The sequence below is a fragment of the Rhincodon typus genome, chromosome 2 (genome assembly GCF_021869965.1).
Source record: "Rhincodon typus isolate 14 chromosome 2, sRhiTyp1.1, whole genome shotgun sequence".
NCBI classification, from domain to species: domain Eukaryota; kingdom Metazoa; phylum Chordata; class Chondrichthyes; order Orectolobiformes; family Rhincodontidae; genus Rhincodon; species Rhincodon typus.
Genome location: NC_063333.1, coordinates 50,342,935 through 50,367,593, shown reverse-complemented (window position 1 = coordinate 50,367,593; position 24,659 = coordinate 50,342,935). Strand labels below are relative to the sequence as shown.

Genomic DNA, 24,659 nt, shown 5'->3' with positions numbered 1-24,659 from the left:
CCATCTCCTACCGACTAACCTCATCCCGCCCCCTTGACCTGTCCGTCCTCCCTGGACTGACTATCCCCTCCCTAACTTCCCACCTACACTCACCTTTACTGGCTCCATCCCCGCCTCTTCGACCTGTTTGTTTCCTCTCCACCTATCCTCTCCTCTATCCGCCTCCCACTCTCTCCCTATTTATTTCAGAACCCCCTTCCTCTCCCCCTTTTCTGATGAAGGGACTAGGCCCGAAATGTCAGCCTTTCTGCTCCTATGATGCTGCTTGGCCTGCTGTGTTCATCCAGCCCTGCACCTTGTTGTCTCGGATTCTCCAGCATCTGCAGTTCCTACTATCTCTGATTGTATTTAGTATCCAGTTCCTTTGCTGGGGTAGGGCATTTAGATCCATGCTATTCCCTTAGAGTCAGGCCTTTTTGACAGGACTAATCAAAAGGTTCTGATAATATAACATATCACAACCTAATGATGTATAATAAATTAAATACTGTAGGTGTTGTTGTAAAGGTCAACCTGGGTTGTCAACTACTAGAGGTCATAGTTTAAAAGTAAGATGTTGCCCGTTTAAGACAGAAATGAGGAAATAAGAATTCTCTCAGAGGGTCATGAGTCTTTGGAATTCTCTTCTTCAAAAGGCAGTAGATGCAGAATTTTTAAATAATTTTAAGGCAGAGGTAGATTGTTGATTAGCAAGAGGAGGAATGATGATCAGGGATTTGCAGGAATATAGAGTTGAGGTTAAAATTAGGTGAGCATGGTCTTATTGAATGGCGAAGCAGGTTGAATGAGCCTCGTGGCCTACTTCCTTGGTTGTGTGCTCATAGAACTTTGGAAGCCTCAGAAGATCCTGCATAAGTCGTGATCTACTTAAATGCTAAGTATAAATGTAAACCACTGGCATGGGTGTGGATGATCACCATTCTCATCATTCACTATGTGCGATCTCTGCGTGGGTGTGTCTGAAATTCCCACACATCTTCGTAACTTTGCATGCCTGATCCTGTGCACCCAGTTATAAAATGTAAAGTTGCTATTGTCCCAGAGGGTTGCCCTCTCATTAGAGAGACATGACTGTTGGTGAGTTTAACCTGAGGGTCACCACATCCCAGACAAGGGACAAAGTTGGGAAGGCAGGACCTTCATGGTTAACACAGTCAGTGCAGGAATTGAATTTGCGTAGTTGGTGTCACTCTTTATCACAAACCAGCCATCCAGACAACTGTGCTAATTGAGCCCTGAGTTATCTGGCAATGGTCAGTAAGCTATCCAATTGTGAGGTGAAAACTAAGGCTGACTACCAGCACCAGTGTAGCTGTAAAGCAGAATTACTGTATGTGCAACATATGTGCAAAAACATGATTTTTCTGGCCAGCTTGTGCATCAGATTGATTTATAGGCTGTGATTGATGTTTCTGAAAACTTTATTTATTTGTACAGTTTTATGACCAACTAAGAGGAATAAGGTTTTATTCAATTGGAGTTTCAATGTTTTGATGGTTTTATGAGCTGTCAAGAGAATCAGGGTTTTGAAGAAGTTTTGAATGTTTGCTTATTTGGATAATTTTGCGAGCATGTCAAAGATTTCCCAATGTTATTGCAGGGTTCATGAATTCTGTTCATAGTAGATAATGGGGTGAGTGGGTCATTCATGTTATGGATGGAACTTGGGAAGCATGTGAAAGGGCATGAATTGACGTAAGTGGGCATGGAAGGATATGAGGGGGCATAAGTGTTGGTGAGGATAAGAATTAGGGTATCTAATCCTCATTTATAAAACTGACATGATGTCACAGGGAATGGAGGCACCAACCCCAAATCCAGCCCCCATCCCACTATGAAATCAGAGTGGAAGGGCACTTCTAGGTGGGATGTGGAACCAAAGTGTTGGGAAGTGGCCTAACTCACAATTCCTTCTATACAGATGAAAACCCAAGTCTTTATATTGTTTGTCTGATGGCAGGTAATCCTGTAAAGGGGTTTCATGTATATTCTGCATTGACTGTTCACAAGACAGGTAGACATAAGAGGGTTACTACATCTGTCATGAACAAACAATTGAGGCCTTTACTATCAGAGCTACCACTGAATCCTGTATGATTTGTTTTATTTATCACCATTCCACTAAAAGGTCCATTCAATGTTAGGATCACTATTTAGATAAAACATTATTAATATGTCTCCTCTTCCCCAGATACCTAATTCTGCTTTGAACCTATGTTCCCCTGTCCTACTGTCAATATTTCTTTCTTGACTGGGCATTTTATTTACACACATCTGTGTGGTCACTTCATAGTCTCACCATTTTAAAACTGGGTCCATTACCACAAAATTAAACATACCAATTGCCTCATCTTTAACTGCACTACCATTTGATAGCAGGCTGAGAATACTCTGGCCAGTCTTTTCCCAGGCACTAGATGCCAGTTGCTGGTGCTCTTTGGCTCTTGTCCTCAACTCCTATAGATCTATCATCTTCTACCCAAAGACCTGCCAGAGAATCTGTTATTGCAGACTGCAATCTTGCAGTCAGCATGTTGCTGCAGGAAGCCTACCTTCCATTCGCTGGCTAAACAATCTGTTTCCTGGACCATAATGTGAACCAGGTCATGGGACTATTCAGCATCTGGTTAACCATTGACTTACTTTAACCTAATTGTTTTGATATGTGAATTTTTTTTGTTATCTCAGAATCTATGGTGTCTTGACATTTGCACATGTTGAATGCTGAGATCTTTTTAAGCTTTGGATGTTTAATCATGGCTGAAATTGTATCTCATCATTACAGAATGAAACAAAAGGGCAGGTAATACATTGTATGCAAAATGTTCATGTTCTCAGTTACTGTGCTCTAATATAAATGAGGTAAATGGAGATTTACTTGTAACTGAGCACAATTATGTATTTGTTTTGATCTTGTAGGTATTTGGGCTTCATTCAAATGCAGATATAACTTACCAGACTAATATGGCAAATGAAACTCTTAACACAATAGTCAACATTCAACCTAAGGATAGTGGAGGTGGTGAAGGAGAGACCAGAGAAAGCACTGTCCGACGCCTTGCAAATGAAATGCTAGAAAAACTGCCACCAGACTATATTCCACATGAGGTAAAATTCTCATGATCTCAGATTTTTTGTTTTGATTTTGAGATGTACTCACCCAAGTTCTTTGATTTAAACGTATTGCAGGCAGTCCTTAAAGTGTAGGCTGTATAAGTTCACTGACATATAGTAAAATTATGTTGAAAAGAATTAACACTCGACAATTCACAGAATAGATTCGGAAAAGAAAGCCATTCCTTCATCTTAACTCATTCTTTTAAAGGAAATGTTAAAATTTTTGCAGCATCTATTTCTTAAATAACTCCATAGTTTTCATTTTCGATATGCACCTAGAAATTTAGTTCATATCTTATTTACTGTTCTTTGTCAAGAAGTCTATTACTTGTTCAGTACAACACTCACTATTTGGTGATATAAAACTGTCATTTTGCCCTACTGTCATAGATTAGTTTGAAATAGAGTTTTAGATGTACTTTTTCTGTTCTGTGCCATTTTATCTCTCAGTCATCTCCTCTCAAGACTGAAAAACTAATTTCTATCCTCATGACTTAAATATATTAACACTGTGACCACACTTTTTTTTGTGCTTTTGAATATCTTTCTTTGTATCTTGTTTGGTTACAGTGGTCAAATGTGGTCCAATCACTGCACTATATCTTAGGATCATTTTCAGAACTGATCAGTTTGTATTTAAATTCAATAAAATTAAATTCTCATGAATTGAATCATTTTCCTTCCTTAGATCCACCCTTGATGGTGATCCCATAACAAATAACGTCCTTCAGTTAATTTCTGATTCATTCCATTGAGCTAAATCCTCATCATGTTAAACCTAAGCAGCAATCTTTTATTTGAAACATAAACAGCTGGATTTTCTGAGGAGTGGCAATCTCATGCAGATTCCTCAAGATCATACTGCCACTTTTTTGGAAAATTATCACCACATTCAAGGGAATGTAATTGTATTGAACCCCGTATACCTGCCTTAGATTTTTTTTCCCCCTGTCTGCCAGTGACAAAGCTGCTTTGTTATTCAGTCCTAGTTGCTCACAGAAGGTGACAATGTACCAACTTCTCGATAGCATTTGCTTGACAACAATTTTTCGATAATTCCCTCCCGAGGGAATAATGTGGGGCTGGCATTGTGTGCAAGTTGGGACATGTAGATTAGCAAGTTACCATCCCTGTAGAATTCGGTAAAATTCATGGACATTTTTTTTCATGTATGGCAATTATTAGATATGTAAGGTTTCAATTTCACAGTTTCACATCGAATACATCACCACATCTTCCATAACCATTCCTACTGAAGTTGTTAACTCTATGCAACTTATTCCTGTTTAGGAAGAGTGCATTACTCTTAATATTTCTTGTGTCCACTCAAAGAAAATTCCTACTTTGTTCATTGTCTACCTTGTTTCAGTTCTGCTCTGTCCTATAATTAATGTATGGTGAATGACAACTGGGAAACAAAGAATTGAGGTAAACGAATACAGCGCAGTCAAGAGAGGATTTGCAGGTGGCACTGGGTTCTCAGTATGTTTATGTAGATTTGGAATTGGATAGAAGGAGCACTAGACTGAAATTTGCAATGATTACGGAAATTGTCATTTGGGGCAGCTTTCCCTTGATTTGAAGGTGACGCCTGTGCATTCTGAAGCTGCCCTGTTCAGCGACAGATGATCATTCTGAAGATGTTGGAGAAGGTGAAGAATACGCTATGATTCTCCAACAGGAACCTGGATATCCCGGTGAGAGGGTGTGGTGCAGAGGAAGGGTGTTCTCTTCCTGGAGGTCACAACACCAGACCTTACCAGCCTAGTCCTAAGTTGCTACCTGGATCGGTGTCATCTCTGTAGTGCAAAGGAAGGGCCAGCAATGCCACAAGTAGGTCAATGACCTCTGCTGTGCCAACATAAGTGTCATATACTTCTCTCTGATATTTTATACCGTCTCTATCTCCATTACTGCACCTACCTCCCCCAAAGGCTCATGCTGTCCTACACTCACTATTGTCTGCAACACCTTCTTTTGCTTACTTCAGGGAAGGCAATAGTCCAGAGGTATTGGTAGATGGTGGAATTTCAGTTCCCTAACTAGCTGGAATTAAGAATCTCATGATGATCATGAAGCCATTGCCAATTGTCAGGAAAAATCCACCTGGTTCATTAATGTCCTTTCAGGAAGGAAATCTGCCACCCTATCTGGTCCTGCCTACATGTGACTCCAGACCTACAGAAATGTGGTTTACTCTTAACTACTCTCTGAGCAACTAGGAATGAGCAATAAATGCTCAATCCCCAACCCACCCACCTCCCAACTACCCATACCATTAACCCTGTGTCCCTCTGCACTCCCTTGGAACACCTTACATCTCACTTAATCTCTCACCCAAGAAGAAGACAGAAAGTTGCTGTAGGAGTGCCCAACATCAGGCTTTGCACTTTCTACGGAGGGTGATTCCTGTCACTTGCAGAAGACCAGGACTGCTCCTAGGGGGTGATGTCAAGGCATCCATGTCTTGCCAACCGAGTAAGCAACACTGTACATGCCACTACCACTCTTGCATTAACCCCAATGTCAATGTCATTTATTGCACACTGTATCTAACCACTGGCTGCAACGCCTTACTCCCTTCTGTCTTACCAAGGGTGATGTCTACGACCCTGTCAGTGGAAAAGTACGCCATGCTAGAGCCATTTCCTCACTCTCTGAGAATGAGTGCTGAGGCATTAGAGGAAGAAGCAGTAAGGCTGCCCCCTGTACCCCACACCAGCTCAGATACTAAAATCTCATTGGGAATGTCAGCCTTAGGCTATGGTCTAATTTGGGAAAGTGGAACCAGTATAGATAATCATATATTTTTGGTGGTACAGATGCAATGGACTGAATAGTGTCTTCTATACTGTATGATTTTACGAAAATTTGGGAGCACAATCTGGTGATCACCTGACTGACAGAAATACCCCAGGTCATTGGCGCTGAGGATGGACAGAAACCAGGCACCAGCTGAAGAAGTGCAAAACCTGGACTTCATCGTCTAACCATTGATCCTGAGGACTGAAGGCATTGTGACAGAGTGGGTGGGGAACCTGGCATGGATTCCAGCTGCCCTTCGCCACAAGGACGTAAGGTGGTGCCAGGAGGCATTCAGCTGGAGGAGGTACCACAGGCTGGCCCCTGAGAGGCCTTCTCTCCAGACACTCCTGAGGTGGCCAGGCCCTCTGCCTTGAACCTGTCTGCCCTGCTCCAACCCTTGGAATTTCAAGCTGAGGAGGGTCCACTTGCCTCTGGCACGAAAAGCCTCAGCGTGTCAGGGTCATCCAGATAGATATGCCCCTTGGGTTGCCCCTTCCAAATCTCCATGACCAATGGACTGCACTGCTGAACATTTTGGTGGCATGGGTGAAAGCACACTGTATACAAGCTATCAAATTTTTATAAACGTGTTTGGTTCTGTATGACATACATATCTTTGAATCTCTGTGTATCCCTGAATGAAACTGTGTCAGCAAAATGCCTAAATTCATATCCATGCAGAATGTACCATTGATTGAAGCCTGTGTTGACAGGCTGCTGCAGCATTTTGAACCAAGAGGAACAAGGCATATTTCGGGCTGTGGGTTATGTTAATTCTGTTGTTTCTCATACTAAAACGTTACCTCAGTGTCCAGAAGTGTTGATGTGAATGAAGTGGTCAGCAATATCCGGGACAAGGAGGTGTGCAGCATACAGGATGAGGATCACCAGGGATTAGGGAGTCTCAGGTCAGTATGTAATGTTGTTTCCCTTTAAAGGGCTTCACACTGGTGGGTATTGCAGACCCTCCCTCACATGTCAGGTCATTTACTCCTCCCAATCTGAGTGAGTCACTATCACTTTTGCACACTGTAGGATTCCAGCATGATGCAAAGTAATGGAGAGCGTTCTTCAGCCAGTGGCTTCTAGCATCTACCTCTGTGCTAGTGAAACTAAGAGAACAAGCTATAGCTAGTCAAATCTGAGCTGGATATCCATCCATGCATACACAGTTTCCTTACAGCAACCTTTCAGTGCACATTTATGCTTCTTAAAGATCATGAAAGTGGATCGGAGAGGTGCCATGAAGTTTGTGAGGTGTAGGCAAATGTCAGATACCAGTGTCCATGGATAAGGCTTGTGTGGTGTTGCTGCCCATGGAGTACATCCTGAGATGCTGTTTGGTGCTGAGTAATGTGGAGACTGTGAACTGGAGTCACCAGGTACCCACCCTGACTTCCATGTCAAGAATTTCCAATGCCTAGCTTGTTCAGCATGTTCGGTAAGCTAGGAAGCTAAATATTAATAAGGTGAGTTGTGCCATTAATAAACTACAATCTCCCCTATTTAGTAACTTGCCATTGTCTAACGAGAAATTGTCTCACTGCTTGGCAGATGCATAAAAGTAACAGCAAGTTACTGCTAATGTCTAGATAACCTGGCCGTTTTTCTCACAGAATTCTGCCACAGATCTCACTATAGGCCATGCCATTTAGGCCCCTCTGAGATTCAGACTATTGTGTCTCAAAGCAGGAATGTAGCTTGATTGACAAATCTATTGCCATTCTGAATAATTGATAACAAGCTCCTCCTCATCGAGGAGAGCTTTGAGTGTCTCATGTAGCATTTTCTTTGTCTCCCTGGAATTCTGGCCATTTTAGAATTTAGAACAAGACCTACTCAAGGAGATCCTTTATGGCCAAGTGGACGTAGTGTCTAGCCCATTGTGTCAATTTTGTTGGTGTGTTGCTTGATTACTTATGAAGCTGATTTCACGAAGAAGACTAGCATTAGTTTGACTGCCGTCCCCTTGAATCCAAAGGATGCAATGGAAACCTCCTGATGGAATTTCTCCAGCATTCTTACATGTTGCTAATACACAGTCCCTGTCTCACTGTAGTACAGGAGTGTGATGATGACAGCTGTTCTGTACGTTAGTAGTTTTGTTGCCTTGTATACGTCTTTGTTGTCAAACACTTGCTACTGTAGCTTGTAGAAGACTGACATGGTGTAGCTGATCTGGGATAGGATCTCCTTGTCAATGGTGCCCCATTAAGAAAGGTGCCTGCCTGTGTTTGGAAAGTGCTGAATATATTCCAGAAACCTTTGCTCAAAATATGTTAGTGATGGGATATGTGGCTGTTTCAGTAACATTTAAACACGGACCAATTCCTTCGTATGCGGAATTGAAGAGATCAAGAGTGGCTTGTAAATCTTGATCTAAGTTGACAGTGAAGTTGCAGTTACTTGCCATCTGTATATCATTTATACGGTGTTGAGTTTAGTTTTGGCAGAGAGGTTGGTGAGTTTTCTGTCCGGGAAATTTATGAGCAAAAATACTCGAGTCATGATCTTAAAAAATTGACACCTGTCTTTTGACCAAAAAAATCCATACTCTTTGTACTTTGTACCCACTCACCATTGAACTCAGACTCTCGTGCTGCAAGCCTACTTATTAAAGGTGTCATAGAATGACACAGCATTCAGGTCAGCTGTTCAATTCAACAATAAAAAGACTTTTTTGTTCCTTTTTGCCACTTTTGGGGGTGGGAGTTGGGGAACAGTTTCCAACCAGGCAACCCTGCAGCAGTGAGAAGATGGGAGAAGATAATTTCCATCCTCCTAAAATGTTATTCATATGAAAGTCGACGCCCATTTTTTGGCTAATAGATTTTAGTCATAGAAACTTGGCTTATTTATGGTACTGACACTGAAAAAAACAGCAGATCTTTGAAAACGTGAATAGTCGCTGTCAACTAGATTGTAAATAATATGGGGGTTATCACACAGCCTTGCCTCATCCTAGCTCAGACTTTTACTATTTGAGATCTCCCACTCCAGACAGTTGCAGCCGTACCATCATAAGGCAGTTGCAAGACTCTGATGAAGATCTTTGGACATTCAAATCTCTGGAACACAATGACAAAGCTTAGCAATTTACTGGTTCAAATGCTTTGGTTAGGTTAATGTACCCAAGGATTTCTTTGTGGTTCTCCACATTTTTCTTGGATCTGACAGGCAACAAAGACACATTAAAGGGTTGCCATTGCCTACCCGCTGACATTCCTTAAAGTAACATCCCCCATTTTATCATAGCCAGATCACACCTCACCCTGTCGTATTTTTCTTTCTTTAGATACAGGACCCTTTTGTTCCAGAAAATCACATATTTCTCTATTCTGGTAATGATTATTCTTGAACCCAAGGGTCTGAACAAAAGTATCTAGTTCAGCAGCCCTTATTTGTTCCCCTGCTTCTGAAATTCACATGAGTGTGTGAAGATTTCCCACATTGGCTGTGGGCTAAGCTTCAAATTCCTCTCTTTGGTCAGGCTTCTTTAGGGCTGAAACATTGATCCCCTTCCTCTTGGGCTTTAGGTGCTTGCAATGTCTGGATCAAATGACATAGACATCACTTAGATATCACTAGATGCTAAGAGGATGTTTTCCCTTGTATGACAGACTAGAATTCAGGGATACTGCTTGTGAATAAGAACAAAGATGGAGAGAGTGTTTTTTTCAGTGGGTCTGGAATTTTCTTCCTGGAGAGCAATGGAGACAGAGTCATTGAATATTTTTTAGACAGTGTTAGATGGACTCTTGACTAAAATGGGAATCAAATGCCATATTGAATAGGTCAGTAAATGGGTTAAGAATGGGTGGACAATCAGATCAGCCACAATCAAATCGAATGATGGAGCAGGTTGGAGAAGCCATACAGCCCTTCTGCTCTCAACTTTGAGCTGACCAAGACATAATCCAAGACATGCTTGTGATTTGATCTGGTATGCCTCCATGTGATTTTGCGTTTGTTCTTCTGGTGGAAGAGGGTATTTGTTAGCCATGCCGAGTACATTTTGTCAGCAGGAGGACACCATTCATATTGGCTTTTTCCACACCTTTTCTCCCCATGATTCTTTGGGTTTGGAGACACAGTCAACCCTGGCATTAATGTCCTCGAGAAGAATGACCTTTTCTTCTTTTGGGATAGCAGGAGTAAAGACATTGGATAGCAACCTTAGACCAGGCTGGTATGGTCTGGTGTTGTGGCCTTCAGGGCTTGTCCTGGAGGGAGTCCTGCGTTAGCACCACCCCACCCAGCAGGACCCTGCCCACAATGCAGCACACCAATTTCCCCTTGTCTGCCATATCTGTGGTGAATGTCAGGAACTGTGTAGGGCAGTGCCAATATGACAGTATTTGTCCAGGTGTACAACAGGCTATAAAAGATGGCATGGGCACAAGGGATGCTGGTGAATGCCAGGATATGCACAAAGTGGGAATGGTGCATGGTAAGATTGGATGGAAATTGGATGTAAGAGATGCTATTGCATGAGGTAGGTTATTAATGAGGTGAATTTGATAAGATATAGCGAGAGAACTCACTCGGCCTCATAGCAACAAACTGTCCAAAAATCTTAACCCAAATTGCACTTAGTGAATAAAGGCATTTACATTCAGCCCATAGGAATTAATCTCTGTATTTCTATTCTTAGCAAATTATCATTGACTACATTTGTTTTTTTTTTGCCACTTTGCAAAGTTGTTTATTATGGTAATTTTAACATAGACAGCGGATAATTTCCATATAATTTCATTACAAACACTTTTCCCATACACTTGCTTGTTAGTGAAAAGTTTACCCCTGAACTCAAAACCTCAATAAAACTTTGTTTTTAAATAATCAGATTTCCTAATCATACGGCAATGCTCTAAAATCATCTGGAAGGTTAACCAGATCTGGAAAGTTGTGTCCAATTATTTTCCATTGTGGCAGGCCATTTAATTCGTATGCTTGAAGAGTGAATGGGTTTAAGGTACCAATCTAGTTTCCAGTATTTCAGTACAGCTCCTGCAAGATTCATTTTAATATATTATTGATGGATGGAGCAAGTGCTACACTGAAGAAACTGTTTAAATGTTTGTAATGTTTCTTTTAATTCCATAAACTGAAATGTTAGCCTAAAGTTCATTGTGATCTCACCATCTCCACATAGTTGCAATGGGGGCCTCTGCCTTAGAAGCCTTTGGTATTGATAGGCAATATTAAATTGTTTTTTTGTCACGTTATTGGTATAAAGTTATAGATCACATTTAGAAGTATTTTTCATCTGAAGTAATTTGCATTTGCACAATTTACTAGTTGATAACTTTGATTTAGATTAGAATAGTTTACTCTGCTGAATTTTGCACTGTATGAAGTTGGGAATTTCCATATTTAGGTGCAAAATAAATGTACTGAAATTCTAATGTAATTATACACTTGGGGACTTAACCCAGAAAATATTCTGTTTAGATGCTTAGTGTATGTAGGAACTGACTGAATTATTTTGTACTATGAAGGCTGGCAGCTTTTCCTTTCTTTAACATACAAATCTTCCTGATGCAAGAAAATTAAACATGCTTTCATACAATCAACAAGTACTGTGAAAGGAGCAGGGAGTCACATCCATCCTTCATATCCATGATTCAGATAATTTAAATATCTAGATAATTATTTTAAAAATCTTCATATTCATATCAACTATTAATTGAATATTAATGTATATACAACATTGGAGGGTGCAATTAACAAAAAGATCTACAGCTTTTTAACATTAAGTGCAATATGCTGTAATAAAATAAAACTTGTTTTGGTTGTTTTCAAGGTAAAAGCTCGACTGCAGAAAATGGGTGCAATCCAACCAATGAACATCTTCCTGCGCCAGGAGATTGATCGAATGCAGCGAGTTCTTACACGCGTTAGAATTACACTGACAGACTTGAAATTGGCTATAGATGGTAAGCTTTTACTTCCACATTAAAGAAAGAGACAGCTCATATGAAGTTGTTTGGCAGCTCAGAATTTGAATATTGCTGACAAACATAGACATTTTGAGAGATAGTAGGAACTGCAGATGCTGGAAAATCTGAGATAACAAAGTGTAGAGCTGGATGAACACAGCAAGCCAAGTAGCATCAGAGGAGCAGGAAAGCTGACGTTTTGGGTCTAGACCCTTCTTCAGAAATTTTGACAAGGCTTTTGTCTTGCACACACACCAGTAGAATCATAGAATCTCTACTGTGTGGAAGCAGACCATTTAGCCCATCGAATCCACACCAATCTTCCGAAGAGCATCCCACCCACACCCACCCCATCCCTGTAACACTGCATCTCCCATGACTAACCAGCATAGCCTAATCACCCCTGGACATATGCGCAATTTCCTATGGCTAATCCACATCTTTGGATTGTGTGAGGAAATCTGAGCACCCAGAGGAAACCCAGGTAGACACAGGGAAAACATGCAAACTCCATACAGATAGTCACCCAAGGCTGGAATCAAATGCGGGTCCCTGGTGCTGTGAGGCAGCACTGCTAACCACTGAGCCACCGTGCCACCCAATTCACAATTCACAAATTACGGGGAAGACAACATTCATACTACATGTATGGAAAGTGAAGAATGGCTATCTAGTGGAATCTGATCGATAGATGTGTTGCCATGGAGGATGCACCAGTTAATGATGACTGAGAGTTAACAGCCAAGCTTGGTTTAAATTTTAAAGGGGCAGGTTAGCTCTGATTAGTCAATACATTGCCCTAAGAAATGAACCAGAGAACGGCTGGTTTTATACTGTTGTAGCAGGCACAGTTTGCATTGATATTCTTTCTATCCGGAAAAAACAGGGCCCTGAAAATGTAGTTTCTAGCATACAAGTGTGCCATACATTGACCCCAACTGACAATTTCAAAGCGGTTGTCAGCATAATTCTTTGCATACTCCAGGATTATGTAGCATTTGTTGTATAATTGCATAATCACATCTAATGTTGAATACTGTATTGTAAGTTTTCCAAGCATGGGCTGGTTGGGTACAGTGTGTACCTTGCTTGTTGCAAACAGCTGAGGAATTGTGCTGTTTAATATGATCTGTTGGCTATTAGGACATACAGCTTATTTAAATAGTATCACACGAATGAGTAATGAGGTTTACGAATGTCAGAGCCTTCATCTGATTCCCATATCTGACTAATTTTCATCGATATAAATTTGGATGTATTTTATTTCTTCAATGAGGTTAACATGAATATCATAATGATAATCTTTCATCAGAGACTTCTTTGCATAACTGTTTTTCTGCGGCATCTAAATGAATCATAATGAAAAGATTGTTTGCATTATTTTAGTATGTGATTGCTCTTTTCTTCAAATTGGTTTAAAGTGCATCCCATTACGAGAATAAAGGATTTTATTCGAAACATGTCATTTGGAGAAAGCTTTCATCGGCATTAGATGCATCACAATCATTGATTTTTTTCTAATTCTTTTCTTTTTATTCATACACTTGCAGTCTACATCAGGTAGGTTTTCTTTTACTTTGAATTTGATTTTGATTTTTTTGATTGTCAGATTTGAGACAGACGTGTAAAGCTTTGCATATGAACTAAGGGCTACCTTTGTACACAGTGGCTGGGTTACCTCAGCTGGCTGGGCAGCTGGTTTGTAATGCAGAGTAATACCAACTGCTGGGGGTTCAATTCCCACACTGCTGAGGTTACCATGAAGGACTTTCCTTCTTAATTTTTCCCCTTGCCTGAGGCATGATGACTCTCAGGTTAATTTGTCACCAGTCATCTCTCTCTAACAGGAGAGCAGTCCTGGTAAAACTATGGTGACTTTACCTCTGATCTGTCGGGTCTCAGTCATTTTGTGCAACTAATCTAACAAATGATTGTAAAATTCTAATTTCTAGCTATCTCTAGATCCTCTGTTTTCTCCTGGAGAGTGCCTTCTTTTCTCTCAGTTGTCTTTTTCAGGATGAAGATGGGTAAGAGATTGATAATTGAACCATAACTCTCAGCTACGGCTGAAGTAGCTTTTGTTTGCACTTCCCTTCTAGTGTCAGCACAACTTTTTTGGTCTGGTAGAATCAGGGCACAAAAATGATTTGAGTACAGTCCAGGATTTTGCGGAGGCGCGGCAACAAAAAACAAAATTGCTGCATCTAGGCAGCAATCAACTGCAGCATGGCCACAAGATTAAATAAATGACCACTTCAATTTCCCAAATAGTTCATTCCATTGTTGACACGCTGAGAAGCCATACTGTATCCAGAATGAAATATCATCTTCAGTGAAGACACCCTAGAGACCCAAGATAATTGGATGTTTTGTATCTATTTTCTTCAGCTGGGATTTCAGGCTGTGAAACATTCTCAGGTGTAGCAGGTCATATTCACTTCTGTGTCATCTATCCTAGCAAAAGAAGTGAATGGTTGTAGTTGCTATGGGCCTGGCTGGCTCTCTTGAGTATGAGGTTCTCCTTTATTACAGTCAAATAACTGTCACCATTCAGTAATTGTTTTAGCTGCTCTTCGGTCTGCTGCTGCTTCTTTCTTTCTGAAATCTGCTTTCAAAGGTTCTTTTCATTTTTAACCGGACTCTCTACATAATTAGAGAAATAAATCTTGACAGAGTGTTTGAATATAATCCTTTATATTTTCAAGTAAAGTAGAAGTAAGGAAAATGAACACATACATTCCAACATTATATTTTTGCTAGGTGCTGAGGGAAGGCAGGGGTGTTTTTGACATTTTGTTAGTTTTTAGAAACTAAGTTTGTTTTTAGAAAACCATAAAATACATTTTGTTTTGTGATCATAGCATGTGATCATGTGACTGGAAAGGAAATGGTGTGGTATTGAGATGTTTTTGATCTGCATTGTTAGACTGTGGTTAACCAGGGTGAGACATGGGAGCCTGGGCACCTAAGTATGGCATATCTTAAATGGTGGCTGGGAATAAATTGAAGCTTTCTGATTGTGTGTAATATTCAAGCAGGATTGCTTCAATAATAGCCATATAAGGATATTCTTGTTATCAGAACAAAAATATCATTTTTGGACAGTTTTGTGATTCAGTGGCTCAGTGGTTAGCACTGCTGCCTCACAGCTCCAGGGACCTGGGTTCAATTCCACCCTTGGGTGACTGTCTGTGTGGAGATTGCACATTCTCCCTGTGTCTGCATGGGTTTCCTCCCATAGTCCAAAAATGTGCATGCTCGGTGGATTGGTCATGGGAAATGCAGGTTTACAGGGTAGGGGAGTTGGTCTCGGTAGGATTCTCTTCAGAGGGTTGGTGTGGACTTGATAGGCTGAATGGCCTGCTTCCACACTGTAGGGATTCTATGGATTTCCCTGTCTCCTTTAGTTTTTCAATTGATTATGCAAAAATTAAAATTTAGTCATTCCTTTATCATACGGCCTCTAGACGTGAAAATGCAAAGCTCTATGTTGTAGCTCATTTAGCCTATGCCTTAAACTGACTGTGGGCCCAGTTAAGGGTACTTACATGGACTACACTTTTAGAATGGTTTCCAATTACAACTAGCCGCAAGAGCTTAGTGCTAGCAATAAGGACTTTGATGCTAAAAGACTAACTAAGCCTAGCAAGTAATTGATAACCATATAATCTTTTAGGTCATTATCCTTTCTTAAATGCACCTATGATTGAATTGAGAAAGAAGATATTTGAGTGTAACCAACAATTCCAAGCTGTTTCAAACTAACCCTAATTGAGGATAACTTTTAAGTTTGGAGAGAGAGCTATTTGAATCCATCATTGATTTTTGGAATGGAAAAGCTCCAATTTAAAAAAATAATCAGTAGTTAACACTGTGTAAAGCATTATAATGAATTTCTGAGATAACACGTTGTGGAGCTGTAGGAACACAGCAGGCCAGGCAGCATCAGAGGAGCAGGAAAGTTGATGTTTCAGGTCAGGAGTCTTCTTCAGACCCTTCTTTCCTGACCCAAAACGTCAACTTTCCTGTTCCTCTGATGCTGCCTGGCTTGCTGTGTTCCTCCAGCTCCACACTATTTGTGTTATCTCTGACTCCAGCATTGGCAGTTCTTACTATCTCAGAATGAATTTCTGTCTATCTTTCACCGTGTGTGTGTGTGTGTGTGTGTGTATGTGTGTGTGTGTGTGTGTGTGTGTGTATGTGTGTGTGTGTCAGCTCTATGCTGATGGATAATAGTTGTTTATCTGTGGCTGGAATCTAATTACTTGTAATAAATCATCATTTTTGTTATGTACATGCCTTCCACAGCCTGGATTTAAAACATTCTGTGTAATTAATATTAACTTTAACTCCCGAGACAACTCTGCCCATAGCAGGGCAATTCCAGCAAATTTCCCCAGTGAGGTGTAACACAGGATAAGCCCCTGTTATGTGTGTGCAATGGAGACATGTTAGTACTGTGTGTGTGGAGGTTCTACCTCATTCCTGTCCCCTGTAATTTTGATCAATGCAGGAAAGGGGCCAAGTAGCGATCCCACATGCTGCACTCAATTCTTTTCTTGGCTTCATTGCGTGGATATTGCAGAGCCCCTGCAATTTCCATTTGATTGGAGTAACGTCTGAAGCTGAATTAGATTTACAACAGCTCAGAGTTGTTGTAAACCAGAGGGGTCCCCAATTTGGAGTTGGAAACCTTTCGATAAGCAAGTTCAAAAGGTGTTGACAACTCCCATACTGTAATTGGAAGCATTTTGATAAGTTAACTTTTTAAAATACAGGATACAATTTTAATATTTCTTAAACTGTAAGTAACTATTACATTGACTAACGCAAGCTGGAAGAACAACACCTCATTTTCCGCTTCAGTACCCTACAGCCCTCCGGGCTCAATATTGAGTTCAACAATTTTAGGGCCTAAACTCTCCCATGTCCCAGCCCCCTACCCCACACACCAGGCCTTGTTACCACATAGCCTGCCTTTACACACCCCCTGTTGTTAGTCACTAACAGTCCCCCTTAACACTATTCACCCTCCTAGTCAGATTGGTATCAACTCTTTGTCTGTCCAACTGTCGTTCTCTCTCTTTAGGCTCTATCCTATCATTTACTCCCTACCCCATCCCCCTCCCTTTTTTCTGCTTATAAACTGATGTTTTCCCAGCCACCATCAGTTCTGAGGAAGGGTCATTGGACCTGAAACGTTAACTCTGTTTATTCCTTCACAGATGCTGCCAGACCTGCTGAGCTTTTTCAGCAACTTTATTTTTGCTGCTGAGCTTCCTGGTTTTGTTATTCTTTACAAAACATTGCCATTTTGTTTTAACCTTCTACCTCAAGGTTACATTTTTAGATTGATGCTGTAATTCTCCACTAGATATGTTTAAAGCTTTTCTATCATTTCCCTCAGAATTTAATTTCAAGTGCAGAAATTTATTTCTAAATGTCTAGAGGTGAGCTGATTCCATTTTAACTGCAAAAGAATAGGTTAATTACTCAGGCATTGCATTTTACTTCCATTTCCATAATGTTAGAGTTGAAGAATAATCTACCCTGACATCTGTGAATGAGTGAAGATGTGCACAGAATGCTGAAAGACACAGGTTTTGATGCTCATAAGGTTAACCAATTCCTGTGCAAAGATAATCGGTCACAAAACTGTAACCCTTCAAAAATGCACAAGAAGTACCATCTTTCTCCATGGATGTTAATCTATAATTTACATGTTGTGCTATATTATTTCTCCCATTTGAAACAAGGTGGTAATCCTTGTTAATAGGATCAAGAGATTAAATGAGATAAAGGCTCCTTCTTAGAATTAATTTTCAGTAACTGAGAACCCTAAAGAACATTTGGAAAAACTGAGAAATACATGGCTAGAAAGTGAATGTTTAAAGTGCAAATTAGGTGCCAGTGAAATAGGTTACTTTATCCTGCATTGTGTCAATTTTCTTGAGAGTTCTAAAATTTGCAATTGTCCAAGCAATTATTTTTACCGCATTCCTGGTTTGTGCCTTATATAAGGTGCCAACAGAATTCCCAGCCTCTGACTTGCTTTTGCAGTCTCAGTGTTTATATGGCTAGTACAGTTCAGTTTCTGGCTAATTGGAACCCCCAAGATGTTGATAGTGGATGATTCAGTGAGATTAATTCCATTGAATGTCAAGCAGAGATGATTATATTCTCTCTTGTCGGAGAGGTCATTTTCTAGCAATTGTGTGAGGTGCTGCATTTTGGAATGGCAAATCAGGGCAGGACTTATACACTTATTAGTAAGGTCCTGGGAGTGTTGCTGAACAAAGAGACCTTGGAGTACAGGCTCATAGTTCCTTGAAATTGGAGTCACAGATGGACAGGATAGTGAAGAAAGCGTTTGGTAAGCTTGCCTTTATTGATCAGTGCATTAAGTATAAGAGTTGGGAAGTTGTGTTGTGGCTGTACAGGACATTGGTTAGGGCACTTTTGGAATACTGCATTCAATCCTGGTCTATCTGCTATAGGAAGGATGTTGTGAAACTTGAAAGGGTTCAGAAAAGATTTACAAGGATGTTGCTAGGGTTGGAGCGTTTGAGTTTTAAGGAGAGGCTGAGTAGGCTGGGGCTATTTTCCCTGAAGTGTCGGAGGCTGAGGGGTGACCTAATAGAGGTTTATAAAATTATGAGGAGCATGAATAGGGTAAATAGACAAGGTATTTTGCCTGGGGTGGGTGAGTCCAAAACTAGAGGGTTGAAGGTGAGAAGGAAAAATTTTAAAGGGACATAAGAGGCAACTTTTTCACGCAGTGGGTGGTGCATGGATGGAAATGAACTGCCAGAAAAAGTGTTGGAGGCTGGAACAATTACAACATTTAAAAGGCATCTGGATGGATATACAAATAGAAAAGGTTTAGAGGGATATGGGCCAAATGCTGGCAAATGGGATTAGATTAATTTAGGATATCTAGTCAGCATGAACAAGTTGGACTGAAGGGTTTATTTCCTTGCTGTATGACTCTACTGCTCAGCGTATTTCAAACTTGGTTCCAATTTTCTAATAACTTAACATGATGATAGAAAATTTGTGATTAGAAGCATCATATTTCTGGTTTAAGCAAGTGTTGGGATTTGATTTTGATTGGATTTGAATTATTGTTGTCACATGTACCTAAGCACAGTGAAAAGCTTTGTTTTGCGAGCAGTACAGGCAGATCATGAAAAACAAGGACATACAGATATCATCAGAGATAGTAAGAACTGCAGATGCTGGAGTCAAAGATAACACAGCGTGGAGCTAGAGGAACACAGCAGGCCAGGCAGCATCAGAGGAGCAGGAAAGTTGATGTTTCAGGGTGGGACTCTTCTTCAGAAATGGGGAGGGGGAAGGGAGCTCCGAAATAAATAGAGAGGAGAGGTGGGACTGGGGAAGGTAGGTGGGATGGTGATAGGTGAGTGCAGATAGGGAGTGGTGGGGATTGGTCAATGAGGTGGAAGGAGCGGATAGGTGGGAGAGAAGATGGACAAGTCAAGGAGATGGGGATGAAAGGAAGGGTTGGTCATGGGATGAGATTTTGAAACTGGTAAAGTCCACGTTTAGGCCATTGGGCTGTAGGCTCCCAAGGCGGACTATGAGGTGCTGTTCCTCCAGTTTGCGAGTGGCATCATTGTGACACTGGAGGAGGCCCAGGATGGACACGTTGCCCAGGTGTGGGAACGGGAGTTAAAATGGTTTGCGACTGGAAGGTGTTGTCGTTTGTCATGTACTGAGTGTAGATGCTCTGCAAAACAGTCTCCGAGCCTCCGCTTGGTCTCACCCAACGTAGAGGAGGCCACATCGAGAACAGTGGATTCGGTAGACCACTTTGATGGATGTGCAGGTGAACCCCTAATGTGGAAGGCTTGTCTTGTGTCTTGGATGGAGGTGGCGGGGAGGGGGGAGGTGTAGGGACAGGTGTAGCAGTTCCTGCGGTTGCAGGGAAAGGTGCTGGGCGTGGTGGGGTTAGTGGGGAGTGTGGAGCGAATGAAGGAGTCACAGAGAGAGCAGTCCCTACAAAAGGCAGATAGGGGTGAGGAGGGAAATACATCTTTGCTTGTGGTGTTGGATTGTCAGTGGTGGAAGCGGCGGAGAATGATACTTTGGATGCAAAGGTTGGTGCGGTGATATGTGAGGACAAGGATGATTCTGTCTTTGTTTTTGTTGGGTAGACAGGATGTGAGGACAGAGGTACGGGAAACACATGAGATGCGGTTGAAGCTATTTTCAATCATTGGAGGGGACAAGTTGTGGTCCTTGAAATACGAGGACATCTGGGATGTTTGGGAGTGGAACGCCCCATCTTGGGAGCAGACACGGTGAAGGTAGAGGAATTGGGAATAGGGGATCGCATCCTTGCAGGAAGGTAGGTGAGAGGAAGTGTAGTCTAGGTAGCTGTGGGAGTCGGTGGGATTGAAATAGATATCAGTTGAGGCAGTCACCAGAGATGGAGACAGAAAGGTCCAGGAAGGAGGGAGAGGTATTGGAGGTGGTCCAGGTGAATTTGAGGTTGGGGTGAAAGGTGTTAGTGAAGTGGATGAACTGTTCGAGCTCCTCATGGGAGCACGAGGCAGTGCCAATACAGTCATCGATGTAGCGGAGGAAGAAGTGGTGGATAGTGCCAATGTAGCAGTGGAAGAGGGACTGTTCCACGTATCCTACAAAGAGGCAGGCATAGCTTGGGCCCATGCGGGTTCCCATGGCCACCCCCTTTTGTCTGTAGGAAGTGGGAGGAGTTGAAGGAGAAGTTGTTAAGGGTAAGGACAAGTCCGGTTAAGCGGATGACGGTGTCGGTGGCGGGGGACTGGTTGGACCTGTGGAAGAAGAAGAAGCGGAGGGCTTTTAGGCCATCTGCATGGGGAATGCAAGTATCCAGGGACTGGACATCCATGGTGGAGATGAGGTGTTGGGGCCAGGGAATTGGAAGCCTTGGAGGAGGTGGAGGACGTGGGTGGTGTCCTGGACATAGGTGGGGAGTTCCTGGACCAGGAGGAGAAAATGGAGTCAAGATAAGTGGAGATAAGTTTGGTGGGGCAAGAGCAGGCGGAGGCAATGGGTCAGCCAGGACAGTCGGGTTTATGGATTTTGGGAAGGAGATAGAAGCGGGCAGTGCGGGGTTGGGGAACGAAGAGGTTGGAGGCTGTGGGTGGGAGGTCACCTGAGGTGATAATGTTGTGGATGGTCTGGCAGATGATGGTTTGGTGGTCAGGGGTGGGGTCATGATCGAGGAGACGGTAGGAGGAGGTGTCAGAGAGCTGGCGTCTGGCCTCGGCTTTGTAAAGGTCCATGTGCCATACCATTACTGAACCCCCTTTATATGCTGGTTTGATAGTGAGGTTAGGGTTGTAGCGGAGGGCTGCGTGTTCCATGGGGGAGAGGTTGGAGTGAGTGAGAGGGGTGGAGAGGTTGAGGCGATCAATGTCACGACGGCAGTTGGAAATGAAGAGGTCGAGGGAGGGCCGGTGGCCTTGAGTGGTGTCCAGGAGGATGGGGTGTGTTGGAGGCAGGAAAAGGGGTCTGTGGAGGGAGGGTTAGACTCTTCTGGTCATGAACCATTTTAACTGCCCCTCCCACTCCCTGGGTGACATGTCCATCCTGGGCCTCCTCCAGTGTCAAATTGACGCTACCCGCAAATAGGAGGAGCAGCACCTCATATTCCGCCTCTGGAGACTACAGCCCAATGGCCTAAATATAGATTTTACCAGTTTTGAAATCTTCCCACCTTGGCCTCATTCCCATGACCGACCAACCCTCCCTCTTATCCCCGCCTCCTTGAGCTGACACAACTGACAACCACCCACCTCACTGACCAATCCCCACCACTGCCTACCTGCACTCACCTATCACCATCCCACCTACCTTCCCCAGCCCCACCCCTCCTCTCTCTATTTATTCCTGAGCCCCCTTCCCCCTCCCCCATCTCTGAAGAAGGGTCCCGACCCGAAAGCACATACAGATTGATAGTGTACTTCAACAGTGCGAGACGTACCAGGTTACAGCTGCACCGTTTGTGCACAAAAGCAAGATCAATATTAGATTTGAAGTTAGAGAGTCCATTCAGCAGTCTAATAACAGAGGGAAGAAGCTGTTCTTGACCCTGTTGGTGCATGGGTTCACACTTCTATATCTTCTGCCTGACGGAAAACGTTGGAAGAGAGTAATGCCAAAGGAGTAATGATTTCACCACCAGCAGAGTAATTGGTGACTATTTTACAATTGTTGAAATTTACCAGGGAAACACAATGAGCCATGTAAAGTGTCTTCAATACAATATACCATTCTCTTTTCACATGGTCAAACTGGCACATGTGATTAAGTGAATAACAAATGGAAATGCTCCAAGGCAATCAATTGAGTAGATATCTGAGATTTGGCAGATGAATTTAAATAAATAACAGCATGATAGAACACATAAGAATAGATCGAAGGGAATGTGTGTATTATGAAAAGGGGTTTCTTTCATGATAAGCCAATGAAATTGTGCGATTGGATGAAATGCAAATCAAGAAACATCAAATGCCTGAAGAAAAGCACTACTACAGGTTTATGAACAGATATCCCATTCGTCAGACAAAATAGACATCCAAAATGATTAAAATAATAAAAGCCATATCAAACAAAACAAAAATATTCTGTGATTTCTAGGAATCATTGAACCTGTTCAGTGAGTGGGAGTGATTAGCAGAGTATGCTAAAACTCAAGGGTCACCTAGGCATAAGTCACATCTCGAAATAACATGAATGGTCCTATTTTAAATTACATCAACAGGAATTGAGAGACTGGGTAGCCCAACACAATGTAATTTTGTGCTATCAAAGTAGAAATTACAGTTGTGATGGGAGATGGTCCACCAAATTAGGATCCCCAGGATCTTGTTATAATTGACAACAACCACCAAATGGTTTAATTCCACTAGCATGCTCACAAGTATCCTAATGCTTAAAGGGGTGGTACCACTGATACCCTTTCCGTGTGATTGGCTGCAATGTTAATTTAATACAACAAAAATAATTTTAAAATTATGTCAGAGGGATCATATTTGTTGAAAATTAAAGCAAACAAAGGCACATAACCACGAGTCAAAGAATACATTATATAAAACAATAACATGCTATTATATTTTTTAAGGTGCAAACAGGTACAAACAAGCATTCAGACAGATTTAAAAGATAGGATGCTAACTTAGATAGACTATTGGAACTATGAGATTGTTGAAAGCCAACTATTTTAAATAGGTCAGTTTTGTTCTGGGCCTCCTCGATGCAAAATGAAATGCCTCAACTTAAAGAGGTGGCATTAGTAGACTTTGAAGGTGATCTTGATTCAATGCAAGCAACTATAATAAAATTAAACACATGGGTTACCTCAGATGAAACCAAAACAAAAATTCCATACAGTGCTCACTTGTCACAAGGGCATCTATTGAGATAAGAGAAAGTGAGGTATTCATATTTCAAGGCCACTCGAGTGTGAATCAGACCTTGAAATAACATGTTCGAGGCTGTAATTGAAAAGGATGTTGCAGCGATCAATGATCATGTCTCAAAACAGTCAATCAGTGTGAAATGGTTAGAAAAGCTTCACAGAAAAACAAGCAGAATAATAGCAATAGAATTTGTTCTGAATAGCTCAAGGAAATACACTTGCTGCACATGGAGGCAAGAACATTGAGGAAGGATATCATTCAAGTCTTTAAAATAAAGAAGGTATAAAAAAGTTTATAAATAAATATTTACATTGAATAATGAACATAACATAGGCTACATAATATAATGATACAGAGAGTTAATTCCAGAAAAGATAGTTGATTTAGTATAAATTGATACCTTGAAAATGGGGCTAGTCATTATGTGTTAATAAAATGAATGACGCGCTGTAACAGATAATGTTGTTGCTTGATGACTCTTCAGGAGAAACAAGGGAAATAACTGTGTTCCTTGAAATAGACATTAATGGGGGAACGAGGGAATGAAGTCTGTGAAAAAATAAATTTACGTTGAGTTCCATTTGCAAATGCACATTTCTCAATCCTGATTTTATCTTCATGGCATTTGGCAGGCATATGACCATAAATGCAAACAACTCTACACATATAAAGGTCAAACATTCTTCTTGCTTCAACAATAAGCACTCCAGCCTTGACTTTTCTTTAGGTAGGCCTGGTTTTATCACAATTTGCTTGAAATTGGGCAAATTAGTGTAAAGGATTGAGGAACCTCAGTTGAAAATTATGTTCAGTGCAAATAATTTCCAGAATCTTTTATGCTGGTTCGAAAACATTCAGCTGGAAGTTGGCCCCAATCACAAAAGTGGTCCCAGTCTCAGATAAATTTAACTGTCAGTGCAAATTCTGCTAATTCAGCCTTTTTTAATTCTTCAACAAGACTCTTCTGTAAAATTCATTTATGGGATATGAGAAGTGATGGCGTTGTCAGCAAATAATGCTCATTGCCTATCTCAACATTTTTTTACTTGAGCCAGGGGTGAGCCACCACCTTGAACTGCTACAATCCATGATGTTAAGGTGCACTCGGTGTTCCTCAGAAGGAATTTCTAGTATATTGACCCAGAGATGGTGAAGAAATGGTGATATGCTTTCAAGTAAGATCGGTGAGGGTAACTTGGAGGTGGTGGTTTTCCCATGTGCCTGCTGTCCTTATTCTTCTGGGTGATAGAGGTAATAGATGTGGAAATCACTATCAAAGGAGCCCAACAGCCTAGTGGTATTATTGCTGGACTGTTAATACAGAGACTCAGATAATGTTTTGGGGACCCAAGTTCAAATCCCG

At 41.5% G+C, this 24,659-nt stretch overlaps 1 protein-coding gene across 1 annotated transcript in view; it reads left to right on the top strand.

The window, feature by feature from the left end:
- The window catches only part of LOC109911901 (dynein axonemal heavy chain 5-like), a 274,289-nt gene that overhangs the window by 219,490 nt on the left and 30,140 nt on the right, over nucleotides 1–24,659 (top strand). The window contains exons 44-45 of the mRNA XM_048607992.1: nucleotides 2,920–3,108; nucleotides 11,729–11,861. Of these exons, the coding sequence (XP_048463949.1) occupies nucleotides 2,920–3,108; nucleotides 11,729–11,861 (322 nt within the window). The remainder of the gene's footprint in view (nucleotides 1–2,919; nucleotides 3,109–11,728; nucleotides 11,862–24,659) is intronic.